Source organism: Sapajus apella, unplaced genomic scaffold (assembly GCF_009761245.1).
Source record: "Sapajus apella isolate SASKATOON/1434 unplaced genomic scaffold, GSC_monkey_1.0 scaffold39, whole genome shotgun sequence".
Lineage (NCBI taxonomy): Eukaryota > Metazoa > Chordata > Mammalia > Primates > Cebidae > Sapajus > Sapajus apella.
Window position 1 is genome coordinate 6,741,048 of NW_022436979.1, and position 19,353 is coordinate 6,760,400.

General features: G+C 35.8%; 1 protein-coding gene across 1 annotated transcript in view; it reads left to right on the top strand.

Moving 5' to 3' along the window:
• GALNTL6 (polypeptide N-acetylgalactosaminyltransferase like 6) overlaps positions 1 to 19,353 on the top strand; it is a 1,261,291-nt gene that overhangs the window by 1,104,790 nt on the left and 137,148 nt on the right. The window contains exon 8 of the mRNA XM_032298886.1: positions 5,896 to 6,013. Within this exon, the coding sequence (XP_032154777.1) occupies positions 5,896 to 6,013 (118 nt within the window). The remainder of the gene's footprint in view (positions 1 to 5,895; positions 6,014 to 19,353) is intronic.

Consider the following 19,353-nt stretch of genomic DNA (forward strand, 5'->3'; position numbering starts at 1 on the left):
AATTGAATTCTAGTTGAAAATGATTTTATTTTAGCTGCAAGTGTTCTGAGTCATGGGCCAACTAAATATTTCTGGTTAAATTATTGAAAATTATGTGGTTCATCTTTATGTTTATTGATTTGGCTGGACTGAGTCCTGAGGGAAACTATGCCGTTTCATTGCTGATCACATTCACATTGCAAGCCACATGTCCAAATGCTCACTGTGGCCATTGAAATGGATGGAAATTGTGAGCCATTTTATTTTCTAAGAGGCCAAGGTGGCAGTCTCCTTTCACTTACTGGACCTAAGTTTTAATAGTAAGTAAATTTTAAATAAATTTATGTATGTTTATCTTTCAATATGATGTCATTTTTTATTATTCTGAACCCCAAAGATTATACAAGATACATTAAAATTTGAAATAATGTTATCTGAAAATGTGAGAAAGTAGGCAAAAATAAGCCAAATAAATTTTTTTAAAAATTAAACTCCACCATGTTTTTTATTTATGGCAGAAAGAGCCACTATGTGAAACAGAGAATATTAGGAAGATCAGCAACTCCTGAGAATACTGTAGGGGTCACTCAAGGCTACAAGCATTAAGTATTGTATCTTGGTTTAGAGAAGATAACCAACTACACACTTTAAAAAACGCGTTCACAAATGAAAACATAAAGAGTTTTTTCCTGAAACTAAATGAAGAATGGTTTTGGTACACTTTACATTATAGCCTTGTTAATTCAAAATTTAGCCAAGTTTAGAATATAAAAATTGCTGTAGAAAAGTAAACTACTATACACTAAGTAAAAAGGAATGCATATTCATTACCTTATTCAACAGACTTAACAGAAAATAGAAAACTGATTTCCATTAAATATTCAGAAAAGTCATGTATTTCTATGGCCTGTAGAAGTAAAAAAAAAAAATCTTCTGTAAGAACACATTTCTTCATGGTCACATTAATTTTAAAAGGCATCTTATAGGTAGCAGGTTCATATTAGTAGCAAAACTCAAAGTCTGATTTGTGATAGTGTGAGCTATATTCATAAAGTACATCAATATGTTAAAAGTTACATGGACACAGAGCCACATTAAAACACACCTGCAATGAGTTAACATTTCCAGGAAAACAAAAAAAAACAAGAATATTTTGCAAGAAAACAAGCAATGTGAATATACACAAGTGAGAGATTGTAGGCAATAAAACCCATGGCTAAAGTTTCAAGTAATTAATATTATATTTTAGGTAAAAGAACTGGAACAACATGCTCAAAATAGTAAACTACTCTTCTTCATTTCCCCCAATAAGAAAACAATGTGACACATTAAAACTTTTTATCTTTAATATCTGAGGGAAACATTCATCCTTGTTAACTTCAGTACAATACTGCACAATAGTTAACTCCTCTTTGGGTGGTGGGGTATGAATCTCAACCCACAAATTCAGTTGTGCATAATACATCACAATTTAAATTCTCTTTAGAGCCACTTGTTTCCAACAGAATACAGAAATGCTGTTCATAATATAATTTCATCTATATAAAATGGTGTTCATAATAAAGTAGTATTTAAATCATTTTAAAAGGTGATTGGCTAAACAAAAATAATAATAATACAATGTGAAATTTAAAAAGTGTGTAAAAGTAAAATGTATGAAAACAAAGACACAGTATGGGGGAAGAGAAATAGAGCCATACTCTCAAAGGCTTTTTATAATATATATGCAGTGACACAATATCACTGAAACACAAATTGTAATAAAAGAAAGGCATATGCCACAAACCATTACAATAATAAAAAAAACCACTTACAATGAAGAAAAAGGAGTTTTGTTATGTCAAAAAGGATAAATGAAATTATCAACAATATTCAATTAATCAAAAAAAGAAAAAGGGAACATAAAGGAAACAACAGATGAGACAAGTAGAAAAGAAACAAGACTATGACAGATTTCAACCTACATGAATAATCACAGCAAAAGTATGTGATCTAAACAGCCCAGTTGAAAAGCAAGATGCCTGTATGTTACCTATAAGAAAACTATTTTAAGCATAAAGACACAAATAGTTTAAAAGTGAAAAGATAGAAAAACTTATAAATACTAGTATTCAGGTAACACAAATCCAAATACAGCTATACTGACTATACTAATATCAAGACAAAATAGATAACAGAGCCAAGAATGTTATTAGGGATAATAAAAGTCATTTTATAGAGATAATAAAGTTAATTCATCAATAACAAAAAAAAAAGCCTGAACACTTATGTACCTATTAAGAGAGCTACAGAAACATGATGCAAACAACTGACAGAATAGCAGGAAGAAATAAACAAATCCAGAATTATTGTCAGAGATTTTAATACCCCTCTCTCAGTAATTGATACATCAAGGAGACAGAAAATCAATAAGAATATAGGAGATTTGAACAACACTATCAAACAACTTGACCTAATAAATATTTATAAAACACTCTATCCAACAGGAACAGAATATACAACCTTTTCACATACACATGGAACATTTACCAAGATAGACCATATTCTAAGCCATTAAAACATCACAATAAATTTAAAAGAATTTAAGTCATACAATGACCACAATGGAATTAAATTGGAAATTAATAACCAAAGAATCTCCAAAAAATTTCTCAAATATTTGGAAACTAAATTATATACTTCTATATAACCAATAGGTCAAAAAATAAAAGAGAAATTAGAAAATATTTTGAACTGAATGAAAATAAGAACATGATGTAGTCTTAGGAAGAGATTTATAGTACTAAACACCTGCATTAGAAAAAAATCTCGTATCAGTTATCTCAGTTTCCACCTTAAGTAATTAGAGAAAGAGCAAATTCAAAGTAAGCAGAAGAATTAAAATAATAAAGACTAAAGAGAAATCAATGACATATAAAACAGAAAAACAATAGAGAAAATCAATGAAACCAAAAGTTAGTTCTTTTAACAGATTAATTAAATTGATAGGCCTCTAGCCAGACTTACTAGGAAAAAAAGAGAAATGATGCAAACACATCAACATTATTAATGATTATGGAAATGCAAACTAAAACCAAAAGAAGATACCACTATACACCTATTATCATGACTAAACTTCAAAAGACGGACCATAACAAGTATTGGCGAGGACATGAAGCAGATGGAGCTCAATATAGCAAGTCGTACACCCATTTTGGAAAATAGTTTGGCAGTTTCTTGAAATATTAGACACATACCTACTATATTGTCTAGTTATTCCACTTTTAGGAATCTTCCCAGGAGAAATGAAAGCACACATCCACACAAAGATTAATACACAAAGTTCATGGCAGCTGCATTTGTAATAGCCCAAACTGGAAACAATGGAAACATTCATCAACAGGTGAATGGATAATCAATCATGGTAAATTCATGCACATAGAATACCACTCCGCAATTTAAAAATAATGAACTATTGATACATGCTACAGCATGGATGAATCTCAAAATAGTCATACTGAATAAAAGAAGCCAGACTCCCCAAAAAGTGTATACTGTATAACTATATGTACATAAAATTGTAGAAAGTGCAGACTGATCTGCAGTGACTGATCTGTAGAAAGCAGATCAGTCATTGCCTGTTGGAAGGAAATGAGAAGAGATTACAAAGATGCGTGAGGAAACTTTGACAAATGATAGGCTCATTTTCAGTAATGGCTGCACGGAGATATACACAAGTCAATCCTATAAAATTGTATACTTAAAATATGTACAATCAATTGTATGTCAATCACAACAACAATTAAGCTGTTTTTAAAACTCATGGACAAGTATGAGTAAATACATAAACAGAATAAATAACAAGTCTATCTCCTATCTTTCATTCACATCAATCAAGATAGGAGATACTAATTTATTTAGGGCTTTGTAGGAACAACAATAAAGGTACAGAAGATTCATCTGAATTTATGTTATTATATGTCTAAAATAACCTACAGTACACTGCATGGGTTTTTTATAAACTCATTAAGAAAACAAGATTATTGTGTTTCTGACAATTTGCAGTAAAAATTCAATTTAGAATATTTCTTGCCCAAGGTCTATAATAATATATGAATGATAGTTCTAGTTTGAGATTCATTGTGAACAGTGTAAGTTTTGGTGCACTTTGTCTCATGTTTTACACAATGAAATGAAAATATGTTTGTATGACTTGGGACCTTTCTATTTGCAGTTCAGATTAAATAAGACTGAGAATTTCCAACTACTCATAACCAACCCTTGTAGAAGCAATGGTTACACTTGGTAAAGTGTTCTTTGGGGAACTGCACTCAATAAATGTTACAATCCTAGTTTGTTGCAGCTCCAGTTGTAATTCCACTCTGAAATTCAGTGGGTAAAAAAATGGGAAAAGTTTAGGCTGCTAGAGAGAGGGATAAAGTAAGGCACATCTGATTCTAGAAGTTTTATTAAAAGAAAAAAAATTACATGAGAGAGCTTCTTTATATTATTTTCTGAATTCTGCTCACTTTCCTGCGGAAAAGCCTAAATCTCTCTTCCAGCCTTGTAATCTCTTCATCTACATAAAGCCTACACCTTCAAAAAAAATTCCTAGACTGAAATAATTAAATCAAGTACCATCTTAGCCTGCAAAGTCTTTGAAATATATAATACACTTAGACAGATTCAGGTTATGTTCCCCAAGTGCCTTGTAAAGCATTACCAAGACTAAGTTCTCAGCTGATCAATAAATTGGTGTCTACTATGGTTATGCAGATCTTTTCATGTATATCAACATGTAAAATTTGGTACTTTTATTTATAAACATCCTTCGTTTTAAAAAAAAAAATTTCAAAACTGTCAAATCAGTTATGTGTTTTGATCGATTTGCTCGATCTGCGTAGAGGTGTTCTCTGTTTTATGTCTGTTGGTATGTAAGTATGTCTCTTCACCTCCAAACACTGAAACAGAAACAGTGTTGTGGTGAAGAGCCCGAGCCCAGCCTCACCACACACTAGCCTTAGCCTTGGGCAGCATTCCACCTCTTCTGCATGATTCCTCAAACCATGCATAGGGATCTTATTCATAGGATTGTTGTGAGGATTGATCAAGGTAATTAGGTATAGATTTTATCCTTTAGCCCAGCACATAGTAAGCAGTCAAAAAAAAAATAAATAAACAAGAGCACTTTTGAACTGTAAAAATATTTAGGGCAGTGCCCACCAAATGGTTATAATTATCTTATTACACAATATCATGACTGAAAGTCATCCTCACAGGAGTGGAATACTTGAAAATTATTATTTAACCAAAAGTAATATTTCTTAGGCAGAGAAGGCCTAAAACGAATAGTATAAAAAGAAAAGACTTAGTTTAAATTCCAGCTTTGACACATTGAACAACGAATTCTGGTTGCTTATTTTATTCTAACCAGCTGATTTGTAGTTTATAAATTGGACATGACCTGTTCATAGTAGTTGCTTGGTGAATGCGTACTGAAATATTACTCAAAGATACTGTCTACAAAAGCATTTTCAATGCTTTTATCTGTCTGATAGTATAAGACTCCTTTCAGTTTAAGGAAAAACCATAAAATTGAGTGATATTTTTTACTTTCTGGGTTATTACTACTCATGTATTAATATTTCTCGCTAATGATAAACAAATGGAGCAAATGTGGCTCTGCAGGGCAATTGTTGCATTAAGACCTGAACTGCAAATGTTTAATGCTCACAGGGATTCTTTCTCCCTCCCCACCCACTTCCATTTCAGTGAGAGACCCAATGAGAACCCTATATCCACTTACAGAAAACCAGTGCTGAAAAGCTCCACACAGCTGACCACTAAAACATAACTTGAATTTTACTTTTTCCCAAGCAAAATGCTATTGTCTTTCATGTTCATAGTCCTTTAAAGATTATTTTGTTCATTTCACAGGTCTCCTGTTATGGCTGGAGGTCTCTTTGCTGTGGATCGGAAATGGTTTTGGGAATTGGGTGGCTATGATCCAGGTTTAGAAATCTGGGGAGGAGAACAGTATGAAATCTCTTTTAAGGTAAGCCACAAGACTCTCTTCACACTATATCTACATAATTTTGACAATTCTGATAGAATATCACCATGTTGCTTCATGACCTATGTTCTGGGATGACTTGATAATAGGCATGTCACCTTCCCAAGTGAGATCTTGTAGTTTTTGTTTGTTTTGGTTTTTATTTTTTCTTGATATATAATCATTATACATATTTGTGGGGTACATGTGAAATTTTGATACATGTATACAATGCATAATTATCGAATCAGGGTAACTGGGATGCCCATCACCTCAAACATTCATCTTTTCTTTGTATTAGAAACATTACAATTTTCTCCTCTGGCTATGTTGAAATATACAATATATTATTAACTATAATCTCCCTACTTGTATAAGGCCATTTTTGCACTGCTATAAAGAAATATCTGAGACTGGGTAATTTACAGAGAAAAGAAGTTTAATAGGCTCACAGTTCTGCAGGCTGTATAAGAAGTGTGGTTCTGGCATCTGCTTCTGATAAGGGCCTCAGGAAGCTTTTAATCATTGTGGAAGGCAACAGGGAACCAGCATGTCACATGGTGAAAGCAAAAGCAAGAGGCACAGGGGTGAGCTGCCACATGCTTTTAAGCAACCAGATCTCATGAGAGCTCACTCACCAGCAAGAGGATGGCTCTAAGCCATTCATGAGGAATCCATTCCCCATGATCCAAACACCTCCCAGCAGGCCTCACTTCCAACACTGGGGACAACATTTTGACATGCGATTTGGAGGGGGCAAGCATCCAAACTATATCACTACAGTACCGTCAAATACTAGAACTTATTTCTTCCATTTAACTGTATTTTTATATTCATTAACCAACTTCTCTTTTTGCCCCCTCCCCACTTCCTTCTATTCCCAACCTCTAGTGATCACCATTCTCCTAACTCCATGAGATCAACTTTTTTAGCTCCCCATATGAGCTAGGACTTAGGATGTTTTTCTACATCTGACTTATTTCACTTAAAATAATGACCTTCAGTTCCATCTATGTTCCTGCAAATAGTAGTATCATTTCTTTTTATGGCTGCATAATATTCCATTGTGTATATACCCTACATTTTCTTTATCCATTCATCCAATGGTGAACACTTAGGTAACTATTGAGATCACTTACACACACACACACACACACACACACACACACACACAACGGGAATGCAGCTATCACTTTACATACTGATTTCTTTTCTTTTGAAAATATGCCCAGCAGTGGGACTGCTAGATTATATGGTAGTTCTATTTTAGTATTTTGAGGACTCTCCATACTCTTTCTTCTAATTGCTATATTACTTTGCATTTCCACCAACAGTGTGGGACCATTTCCCTTTCTCTGATCCTTCCCAGCATTTTTTTATTTTTTGTTTTTGAGATAATAGCCATTTTAACTTAGATAAGGTATAACCTCAATGTGGTTTTGATTTGCATTTCCCTAATGACTAAAGGTGTTGAACATTTTTTTCATTTATCTGTTGGTCATTTGTATGCCTTGTTTTGAGAAATGTCTATTAAGGTATTTGGTCCTTTTTTTAATTGATTTATTTGAGGGGTTTTACTATTGAGATGTTTGAGCTCATTATATATTCTGGTTGTTATTTCCTTGCCAGATGTATAGTTTGCAAATATTTTCTCCCATCCTATTGGTTGTCACTTAATTTGTTGATTGTTTCCTTCCTCTACAGAAACTTTTCAGCTTGATGTAAATTTGTCTGTTTTTGCTTTTGTTGCATGTGCTTTCGAGGGTCTTACCCCAAAAAAATCTTTGCTCAGACCAAAGTCCTGTAGTGTTCCCCAACATTTTCTTCTAGTAGTGTCATAGCTTTTGGTCATATAGATAAGTCTTTAATCTATTTTCAGTTGATTTTTGAACATGATGAAAGACAAAAATTTAATTTCATTTTTCTTCATATGGATATCCCATTTTCCCAGCATCATTTATTAAAGAAACTGTCCTTTTCCCCATTACATGTTCTTGGTGCCTTTGTCAAAAATGAATTGCCTGCAAGTGCATGGATTTATTTCTGGGTTCTCTTATTTTGTTCAATTGATGTATGCATCTGTATCTAGGCCAGTATCATGTTATCTGGGTTACTATAGCTTTGTAGCATAATTTGAAATCAGGTAATGTGATGCCTCCAGCTTTGTTCTTTTTGTTCAGGACTGCTTTAGCTATTTAGGGCCTTTTCTTGTTCCCTACAAATTCTAGGATTTTTTTCTGTTTCTGTGAAGAATGTCATTAGTAATTTGATAGGGATTACAATAATAATTATTTAGATCGTTTTGGGTAGTGTGGAGATTTTAACAGTATCAATTTTTCCAATGGATGAGAATGGTATATCTTTCCATTTTTTGTGTGTCTTCAATTTCTTTCATCAATGGTTTGCGGTTTTCTTTGAACAGATTATTTCACTTCTTTGGTTAAATTAAATTTATTCTTAGGTATTTTTGAGCTATTATAAATAGCATTGTTTTCTTGATTGCTTTTCAGATTGATTTCTGTTAGTGTATAGCAACTTTATTGAATTCATTTATCATTTCCAAGAACTTTGGTGGAGTCTTTAGGTTTTTCTAAAAGTAAGATTATGTCATCTGCAAAGATAATTTCACTTCTTCTTTTACAATTTTGATGCACTTTGTTTCTTTTTCTTGCCTAATTACTCAGGCTACGACTTCCAGAGCTAGGTTGAATAAAAGTGGTGAAAGTGAGCATCCTTGTATTGTTCCTGTCTTAGGCTTTCAATTTCCCCCCTTTCAGTGTGATATTTCATGTAGGTTTGTAATGTAGAGCTTTTATCATATTGAGGTATTTTCTTTCTATATCCAATTCGTTAGGAGTTTTTACCATGAGGGTATGTTACATTTCACCAAATACTTTTTCAGCATGTATCAAAATGATCATATGTTTTTTGTCCTTTATCACATTTGTTGATTTTCGTATGTTGAACCATCTTTGCATCTTTGGGGTAAAGCCCACTTGATTATGTTGAATGTTCTTTTTAACGTCTTATTGAATTATGTTTTGTTGAGGGTTTTTACATACATGTTTATCAGGAGTATTAGCTTATAGATATATGTATATATGTGTGTGTGTCTGTCTGTGTGTGTGTGTGTGTGTGTGTGTGTGTGTGTGTGTGTGTGTGTGTGTACTTATCTAGTTTAAGTAATACAGGCCTTACAGGATGAGTTTGGAAGAATTCCCTCCCTTCGATCTTTTGAAATAGTTTCAGTAAAATTGGCATTAGTTCTTCCTTAAAAGTTTGGTAGAGGTCAGCCACGGTGGCTCATGCCTGTAATCCCAGCACTTTGAGAGGCTGAGGTGAGTGGCTCATGAGGTCAGGAGTTTGAGACCAGCCTGACCAATATGGTGAAACCCTGTCTCTACTAAAATTATAAAAATTAGCCGGCCACGGTGGCACATGCCTGTAATCCTAGGCACTTGGGAGGCTGAGGCAGGAGAATTGCTTGAACCCAGGAGGTGGAAGTTGTAGTGAGCCAAAATTGTACCACTGCACTCCAGCCTGGTGACAGAGTAAGACTCCATCTCAAAAAAAAGAAAAAAACAGTTTGGTAGAAGTCAGTAATTAATCCACCTAGCTCTGGGCTTTTCTTTGATGGAAGAAGATTACTGCTTTGATTTCATTCCTCATTATTGATCTCTTCAGGTTTTCTTTTACTTCATGGTTCAATCTTCATAAGTTGTGTGTTTACAAGAATTTATCCGTTTCTTCTAGGTTTCCAATTTTTTGGTGTATAGTTGTTCATAATAGTTTCTAACAATCCTTTGTATTTCTGAGATCTCAGTTATCATATCTCCTTTTTCATTTCTGATTTTATTTACTTGAGTCTTCTGTCTTCTGTTCTTAGTCTAGCTAAGGATTAATTACATTTATTTATCTGTTTTAAAAACCAATTTCACAGTTCATTGATCTTTTGTATCAAATTATTTGTGTCTGTTTTTAAGTTCAACTTTTATTTTAGATTCAGGGGATACACATGCAGAATTGTTACAAGTGAATATTGTGTGCTGCTGAAGTTTGGGGTATAATTCAATGCATCACCCAGATAGCGATCATGGTATTCAATAGGTAGTGTTTTAATCATTGCCTCCCTACTCCCTACCCCCTCTTGTAGCCCCAGTGACTTTCGTTCTCATATTTATGTCCATGTGTACTCAATGCTTATCTTCCTCTTAGAAATGAGAACATGTGATATTTGATTTTCTGTTCCTACATTAATCCACTTAGGATAATGACCTCTAGCTGCATCCATGTTACTGCAAAGGAAATGATTTTCTTCATTTTTATGGCAGTGAAGTATTCCATGGTGTATATGTACCACATTATTTTTATTCAGTTCACCATTGATGGGTACATAGGTTGATTCCATGTCTTTGCTATCATGAATAGTGCTGCAAGGAACATATGAGTGCATATGTTTTTAGTAAAATGGTTTATTTTCCTGTGGACATATACCCAGTAATGAAATTGCTGAGTTGAATGGTAGTTCTATCTTTTGTTCTTTGAGAAATGTCCAAAATGCTTTCCCCAGTGGCTGAACTAATTTACATTCCCACCAACAGTGTATAAGTGTTCTTTTTCTCTGCAGCCCTGCCAACATATTCTATTTTTACTTTTTTCTTTGAGATGGAATCTCACTCTGTCCCCCAGGCTGGATTGCAGTGGTGCAATCTCGGCTCACTGCAACCTTTGCTGCCTAAGTTCAAGTAATTCTCCTGCCTCGGCCTCCCATGTAGCTGGGACTACAGGTACCTGCCACCATGCCTGGCTATATTTTGTACTTTTTGTAGAGATGTGGTTTTGCCATGTTGGCCAAACTAGTCTTGAACTCCTGACCTCAGGCGATCCACCTGCCTCGGCTTCCCAAAGTGCTACGATTATTTATAGGCATGAGCCACTGCAACTGGCCTCTATTTTTACTTTTGAATAATAGCCATTCTGACTGGTGTGAGAAGCTATCTCATTGTGGTTTTGATTTGCATTATCTTATAATTGGTGATGTTGAGCATGTATCAATATGTTTCATGGCCACAAAAGAAGAGTCTTTTGCCCACATTATAATATGATTATTTGTTTTCTACTTGTTTATTCATTTAAGCGCCTATGGATTCTAGATATTAGATCTTTGTCAGATACATAGTTTGCAAATATTTTCTCCCATTCTGTAGGTTGTCTGTGTACTCTGTTGATAGTTTATTTTGCTGTGCAGAAGCTCTTAAATTTAATAGGCCCCACTTGTCAATTTTTGGTTTTGTTGTAATTGCTTTTGAGATCTTAGTCATAAATTCTTTGTCAAGGCCAATGTCCAGAAAAGCATTTCCTAGATTTTCTTCTAGAATTTTTATAGTTTGATGTCTTACATTTAAGTCTTTAATCTATCTTGAGTTAACTGTTGTATATGGTAAGAGGTAGGAGTCTAGTTTCATTCTTCTGCATATAGATAGCCAGTTATCCCAGCACTATTTATTGAAAAGGAAGTCCTTTTCCCTTGCTTTTTTTGTCAAGTGGATATTCAGTTATTCCAGCACTATTTATTGAATATGGAGTTCTTTTCTCATTGTGTATTTTTGTCCACTTTGTGGAAGATTAGTTGATTGTAGGTGTGCGGCTCTATTTCTGGGTTCTCCAGTCTGTTCCCATGCTCTATGTGTCTGTTTTTGTACTAGTACCCTGCTGTTTTGATTACTGTAGTCTTGTAGTACAGTTTGATTTTAGGTAATGTGGTACCTCCGGCTCTGTTTTTTATTTTTTGCTTAGGATTGCCTTGGCTATTTCGGTTCTTTTGTTGCTTCGACTTGAATTTGAGAATACTTTTTTCTAATTCTGTGAAAAATGACATTGGTAATTTGACAGAAATGGTGGTGAATCTGTAGATTGTTTTGGATAGTATGGCTATTATGACAATAACTATTCTTCCAATTCATGAGCATAAAATGTCTTTTCTTTTGTTTATATCATCTATCATTACTTTCATCAGTGTTTTGTAGTTCTCCTTGTAGAGATATTTTCCATCCTTGGCTAGTGTAGTCCTATGTTTGCTTTTGTATTTTGACTATTGCGAATGAGATTGCATTCTTGATTCAGCTCTCAGCTTGAATGGTGTTGGTGTATAAAATGCTACTAAATTTTGTACATTGATTTTGTATACGGAAACTTTACTGAAGTCATTTATCAGGTCTGTAAGACATTTTGCAGAGTCTGTGGGATTTTCTAGGCATAGAATCATATCATTAGTGAAGAGAAGTGATTTGGCTTCTTTTCCTATTTGGATGCTTTACGTTTCTTTTGCCCAAATGTTCTAAGTAGGACTACCAGTACTGTCAAATAAGAGTGGGGAGGATGGGCATCCTTGTCTTGTCCCAGTTCTTAAGGAAAATGCTTCCAGCTTTTGCCCATTCAGTGTGATGTTGGCTATGGGTTTATCATAGATGGTTTTTATTATTTTGATGTAGATTCTTAATGCTTAGTTCATTGAGGTTTTTTTTTATCATGAAAGAATGATGGGATTTATCAAAAGCTTTTTCTACACCTATTAAGATTATTATATGAGTTTTGTTTTTAATTCTGTTTATGTGATGAATCATGTTTGTTGATTTTATTACATTGAACCAGCCTTACATCCCAGGAATTAAGACTTCTAGACCATGGTGAATTAGTTTTTTGACTTACTGCTGAATTTATTTTGCTAGTATTTTATTGAGGGTTTTATGTCTATGTTCATCAGGGTTATTGGCCTATAGTTTGCCAGATTTTGGCATCAGGGTGATACTGGTTTCATGGAATGAATTAAAAAGGAGTCCCTCCTCCTCGATTTTTTTGGAATAATTTTAGTAGAGTTGGTACCAGCTCTTCTTTCTATGGTTGGTAAAATTTGGCTGTGAATCCATCTGGTCTGGGCTTTTTCCATTTGCTGGTTATTTGCTACTGATTTGATTTCAGAACTCGATATTGATCTATTCAGTATTGCAATTTCTTCCTGATTCAATGTTGGGAGTTTGTGTACTTCCAGTAATTTATCCATGTCCTCTAGATTTTCCAGCATGTATACACAGAGATGTTCATAACAGTCTCTAAGGATCTTTTTTTTTTCAATTGTACTTTAGGTTCTGGTGTACATGTGCAGATCATACAGGATTGTTGCATAGGTACACATGTGACAAAGTGGTTTGCTGCCTCCATCCCCCCATCACCTACATCTGGCATTTCTCCCCATATTATCCCTACCCGACCTCCTCACCCACCCACTGTCCCTCCCTTGACCCCCCCAACAGACCCCAGTGTGTGATGCTCCCCTCCCTGTGTCCCTGTGTTTTCATTGTTCAACACCCAGCTATGAGTGAGAACATGCAGTGTTTGATTTTCTGTTCTTGTGTCAGTTTGCTGAGAATGATGGTTTCCAGATTCATCCATGCCCCTAGAGAGGACACAAACTTATCATTTTTTATGGCTGCATGCTATTTCACAGTATATATGTGACATATTTTCCTTGTCCAGTCCATTGTCAATGGGCATTTGGGTTGGTTCCAGGTCTTTCCTATTGTAAACAGTGCCACTATGAACATACGTGCCCATGTGTCTTTATAATAGAACGATTTATAACCCTTTGGCTATATACCAGTAATGGGATTGCTGGGTCAAATGGAATTTCTATTTCTGGGTCCTTGAGGAAGCACCACACTGTCTTCTACAATGGTTTAACTAGTTTACACTCCCATCAACAGTGTAAAAGTGTTCCTATTGCTCCACATCCTCTCCAGCATCTGATGTCTCCAGATTTTTTAATAATTGCCATTCTAACTGGCATGAGATGGTATCTCAGTGTGGTTTGATTTGCATTTCTCTAATAATCAGTGACGATGAGCATTTTTTCATATGTTTGTTGTCCTCATATATGTCTTCTTTTGAAAAGCATCTGTTCATATTCTTTGCTCACTTTTGGATGTTTTTTTTTTTTTCTTATAAATCTGTTTTAGTTATTTGTAGATTCTGGATATTAGCCCTTTGTCAGATGGGTAGATTACAAAAATTTTTTTCCCATTCTGTTGGTTGTTGGTTCACTCTAATGATTGTTTCTTTTGCTATGCAGAAGCTCTGGAGTTTAATTAGACCCCATTTGTCTATTTTGGCTTTTGTTGCCAATGCTTTTGGTGTTTTAGTCATGAAGTCCTTGCCTATGCCTATGTCCTGAATGCTCTTGTCTGGATTTTCTTCTCGGGTTTTTATGTTGTTTGGTCTTATGTTTAAGTCTTTAATCCATCTGGAGTTAATTTTAGTGTAAGGTGTTAGGAAGGGGTCCAGTTTCTGCTTTGGGAACATTGCTAGCCAGTTTCCCCAACACTATTTATTAAACAGGAAATCCTTTCCCCATTGCTTGTTTTTGTCAGGTTTATCAAAGATCAGATGGTTGTAGATGTGTGGCATTGCCTCCGAGGCCTCTGTTCTGTTCCATTGGTCTATATCTCTGTTTTGGTACCAGTACCATGCCATGCTGTTTTGATTACTATAGCCTTGTAGTATAGTTTGAAATCAGGTAGCGTGATGCCTCTGGCTTTGTTCTTTTTGCTTAGGATTGTCTTGGTTATGCAGGCTCTCTTTTGGTTCCATATGGAGTTTAAGGTGTTTTTTTCCAGTTCTGTGAAGAAGGTCATTGGTAGCTTGATGGAGATAGCATTGAATCTATAAATTACTAAGGACAGTATCGCCATTTTTACAATATTGATCCTTCCTAACCATAAGCATGGAATGTTTCTCCGTCTGTTTGTAACCTCTCTTATTTCCTTGAGCAGTGGCTTGTAGTTCTCCTTGAAGAGGTCCTTTATATTTTTTGTTAGTTGTATTCCTAGGTATTTTATTCTCTTTGTAGCAATTGTGAATGGGAGTTCGCTCATGATTTAGCTCTCTGTTAGTCTCTTATTGGTGTATAGAAATGCTTGGGATTTCTACACACTGAGTTTGTATCCTGAGACTTTGCTGAAGTTGTTTATCAGTTTAAGGAGATTTGGGGCTGAGATGATAGTATCTTCTAAATATACAATGATTTTGTCTACAAATAGAGACAATTTGACTTCCTCCTTTCCTAATTGAATACCCTTTTTTTCTTGCCTAATTGCTCTGGCTAGAACTTCCACTATTATATTGAATAGGAGTGGTGAGAGACGGCATCCTTGTCTAGTGCCAGATTTCAAAGGGAATGCTTCCAGGTTTTGCCCATTCACTATAATGTTGACTGTAGGTTTGTCATAATAGCTTTTATTATTTTGAGATATGTTCCTTTGACACCTAGTTTATTGAGAGTTTTTAGCATAAAGGGCTGTTGAATTTTGTCAAAGGCCTTCTCTGCATCTATTGAGATAATCATGTGTTTTTTGTCTTTGGTTATGTTTAAGTGGTGAATTACATTTACACATTTACAGACATGTGTGTTGAACCAGCCTTGCATCCCGGGGATGAAGCCTACTTGATCATGATGGATAAGCTGTTTGATGTGCTGTTGCAATTGGTTTGCCAGTATTTTATTGAAGATTTTTGCATCTATGTTCATCACGGATATTGGCCTGAAGTTGTCTTCTGTTATCTTCATCCCAGAAGGGGACCTGCCATATGTCAGCCTGAGCTCTCCTTTATGAGGTGTCTGTTTGGGTAAACAGGGTTTGGGGAGCTGCTTGAGGAGACAGTCTGTCCCTTATAGCAGCTCAAGTGCTGTGCTGGGAGCTCTGCTGTTCTGTGCAGAGCTGCCGGGCCAGTACCTTTAAGTCTGCTGCAGCGAAACTCATAACTTCCTCTTTTCCCAGGTGCTCTGACCTAGGAAGGTCAGCTTTATCTATCAGTTCCTGAAGTGCTGCTGTCTTTTTCCAGAGATGCCCTGCCCTGCACAGAGTAGTCTTGTCACAGTCTGCCAGCAGAGGCATTGCTGAGCTGCCACAGGCCCTGCCCAGCTGCTGTGTGAACTGCCTTGGCATTGGCAGACTGCCTTGGTAGTGGTGGATGCCCTTCCCTCCACTGAGCTGGACCATCCTGGGTCCAGCTGCACTTGCTGCGAAACTCTCAATCCAGAGTGTTTCAGATTGCTTGTTTTGTGTGGGTGGTACCTGCCGAGCCAGATTGTCTGGCTCTCTGTCTCGGCCCCCTCCCTTTCAGTTGAATGGGCCACTCTGTCTCCCAGGTGTTCCACGTGCCAGTTGAAACAGCCACCCAGATTTGTGTGAGTTTCTATGCACCAACCTGTGGCACCAGCCGTGCTGAAAACTTGTGGCACTTTTTGGCCTGGGAATCTCCTAGTCTGTGGGCAGTGAAAGCTTGTTTGGAAATGTGGTGAGCACTCACCCTCTGTGTTGCTCTTGCTGGAAACTGCACTCCGGAGTTGTTCCTATTTGGCCATCTTGGATCCTCTGGATCCTTTGTACTTCTGGGAAATCAGTTGTAATGCCATCTTTGTCATTTCTGACTATGCTTACTTGAATCTTCTCTCTTTTTTTCCTTCATTAATCTAGATAACAATCTATAGATCTTTTTTATCCTTTCAAAGAAATAGTTTTTAATTTTATTGATCCTTTGTATGGATTCTTGAGTCTCAATTTCATTTAATTCTGATCTGACTTTCATTCATTTTTTATTGTTTTCTGCTAATTTTTGTGGTTAGTTTGTTCTTTTTTTTTTTCCAGAGTTTTGCTCTCATTTCCCAGGCTGGAGTGCAATGGCATGATCTCGGCTCACTACAACCTCCACCTCCTGGGTGCAAGCCATTCTCCTGCCTCAGCTTCCCGAGTAGTTGGGATTACAGGCATGCGCCACAGCGTCCAGCTAATTATTTTTGTATTTTTAATAGAGACAGGGTTTCAACATGTTGGCCAGGCTGGTCTTGAACTCTTGAACTTAGGTGATCCACCCACCTCGGCCTCCCACAGTGCTGGGATTACAGGCATGAGCCACTGTGCCTGGCCAGTTTGTTCTTGTTTTTCCAGTTCCTCTAGGTGTAATGTTAGATTGTTAATTTGTTGTAGGTGTTTAGAGCTATAAGCTTTCAACATTGCTTGTGCTGCATCCCAGAGATTTTGGTATGTTGTATTTCTGTTTCCATTTACCCTAAAATCATTCAGGAGCAAGTTGTCTAGGTTCCATGTAATTATGTGGTTTTGACAGATACTCTTAGTATTGATTTTTACTTTTATTCCGCTGTGGTCTGAGAATATGTTCAGTATGAATTTGATTTGTTTTTTAATTTATTGAGGCTTGCTTTATGGCTAAGCATGTAGTGGAGGTTAGTGTATGCTCCATATGCCAATGAGAAGGATGTATATTCTCTAGCTGTTAGGTGCAGTGTTCTGTAGATGTCTATTTGGTCCAATTAGTCAAGTGTTGGATTTAAGTCCAGAATTTTTCTGTTAGTTTTCTGCTTCAATGACCTGCCTAACACTGTCAGTGGAGTTCTGAATAGTCTGTATTGTTGTGTGGCTAAGTCTTTTTCATAGATCTAGAAGTACCTGTTTTATGATCTGGGTGCTTCAATGTTGGATCCATATACATTTATAATAATTAAGTCTTGTTGAATTTGACCATTTGTCATTACATAATGACCTTCTTTGTCTGTTTTTACTGTTTTTGGTTTAACGTCTGTTTTATAAGTACCATTTTTGGTTTAAAGTCTGTTTTATGTAAAATATAAGGACAGTGGCTCCTGCTCTTTTTTGTTTACCATTTGCATAATAGATCTTCCTCCATCCTTTTCCTTTGAGCTTTTGACTGACATTACATGGTAGACTGGTCTCTTGAAGACAGCAGAAGGTTGGATCTTTTTTTAAAATCCAGCTTCCCACTCTATGCCTTTTAAGTGGGGCATTTAGACCAATATGTGAGGTTTCGATTTTGTCATGGTGTCAATGGCTTGTTGCTTCAGAGTGTCAATTGTGTAGTTGCTTTGTAGGGTCTATAGGTTATGTACTTGCATATGTTTTTGTGGTAGTAGGTATCAATTTTTCTTTTCCTTGTATTTAGAGCTCTCTTTGACATCTCTTGTAAGGCTGTTCTAGTGGTAACAAATTCCCTTAATGATTGCCTGTCTGGGAAAGATTTTATTTCTCCTTCACTTATGAAACTTAGCTTGAGGGGATATAATATTCTTGGTTGGAAAATTTTTTTAAGAACACTAAAAGTATGCCCCTAGTCTCTTCTGATTTATAAAGTTTCTTCTCTTAGCCTGGTGGGGTTCCCCTCATAAGTAGCATAACCCTTTACTCTAGCTGCCTTTATTTCTTTTGTATTGACCTTGGAAAGTATGTTGCCTGTAGGTCTTGGGAGTGGTAATCCTGTATAGTATCTTGCAGGAGTTCTCTGAGTTTCTCAAATTTGCATTTCAACCTCTCTAGCAAGATTGGCAAAAAATGTTTGTGTTCTTTTTATATTTTTATATTCTCAAATATGTCTTCCAAATTCTTTATATTTTTCTTCTCTCTCAGGAATGCCAATGAGTCATAGATTTGGTCTCTTTATGTAATCCCATCTTATTGTTGGTTTTGTTCATATTTTTAATTCTCTTTTGTTTTTGTCTGACTGGGTCTTGGGGCTTTTACATTCTTTCCTCAGCTTGGTCTAGTCTTTTGTTAAGACTTCCAACAGTATTTTGAAATTTTCATAGTGAATTTTTCAATTCCAGGAGTTCAATTTGGTTCTTTGTTAATATGGCCATGTCATTGTTCAAGTCTTATATTGCTTTTCTGGCTTCCATGCATTGGCTTTCAATTTTCTCTTGAATTTCATTGAGCTTGCTTGCCATCCAAATTCTGGATTCTATTATTGAGCTTCCTTGCCATCCAGACTCTGAATTCTATATCTGTTATTTTAGACATTTCAATATGGTTAGGATCCATTCCTGGGATCTAGTGCAATCCTTTGGATGTAAAGAAATGCTCTAACTTTTTGAGTTGTCAGAGTCCTTCTCATATAAGGAGGCTGGAATTTCTTTTTCTTTTTTAAAATTGCTCTACTACGGATGAGGCTTTTTGTTTTTACACACTATTTTTCCCTCGAGTGTTTGACTATGGTGTATGTTGTGTATAACTGATTGCCTTCATTTCTGAGTCTTTCAAATGGCCAGGGCTCTGCATGGGTTCCTTAGTTATAATTCAGGCTGCAATCCAGTAGATGGCGCTTAAGAGCAAGAGCCGGCAGATAGGCTCTTGGCCAAGCTTCTCTTGGAACTTTTGTTGGCTTTGTTCATAATATTTTTAATTCTTTCTTCTTTCTTTCTTTCTTTCTTCTTTATTCTTTCTTTCTTTCTTTCTTTCTTTCTTTCTTTCTTTCTTTCTTTC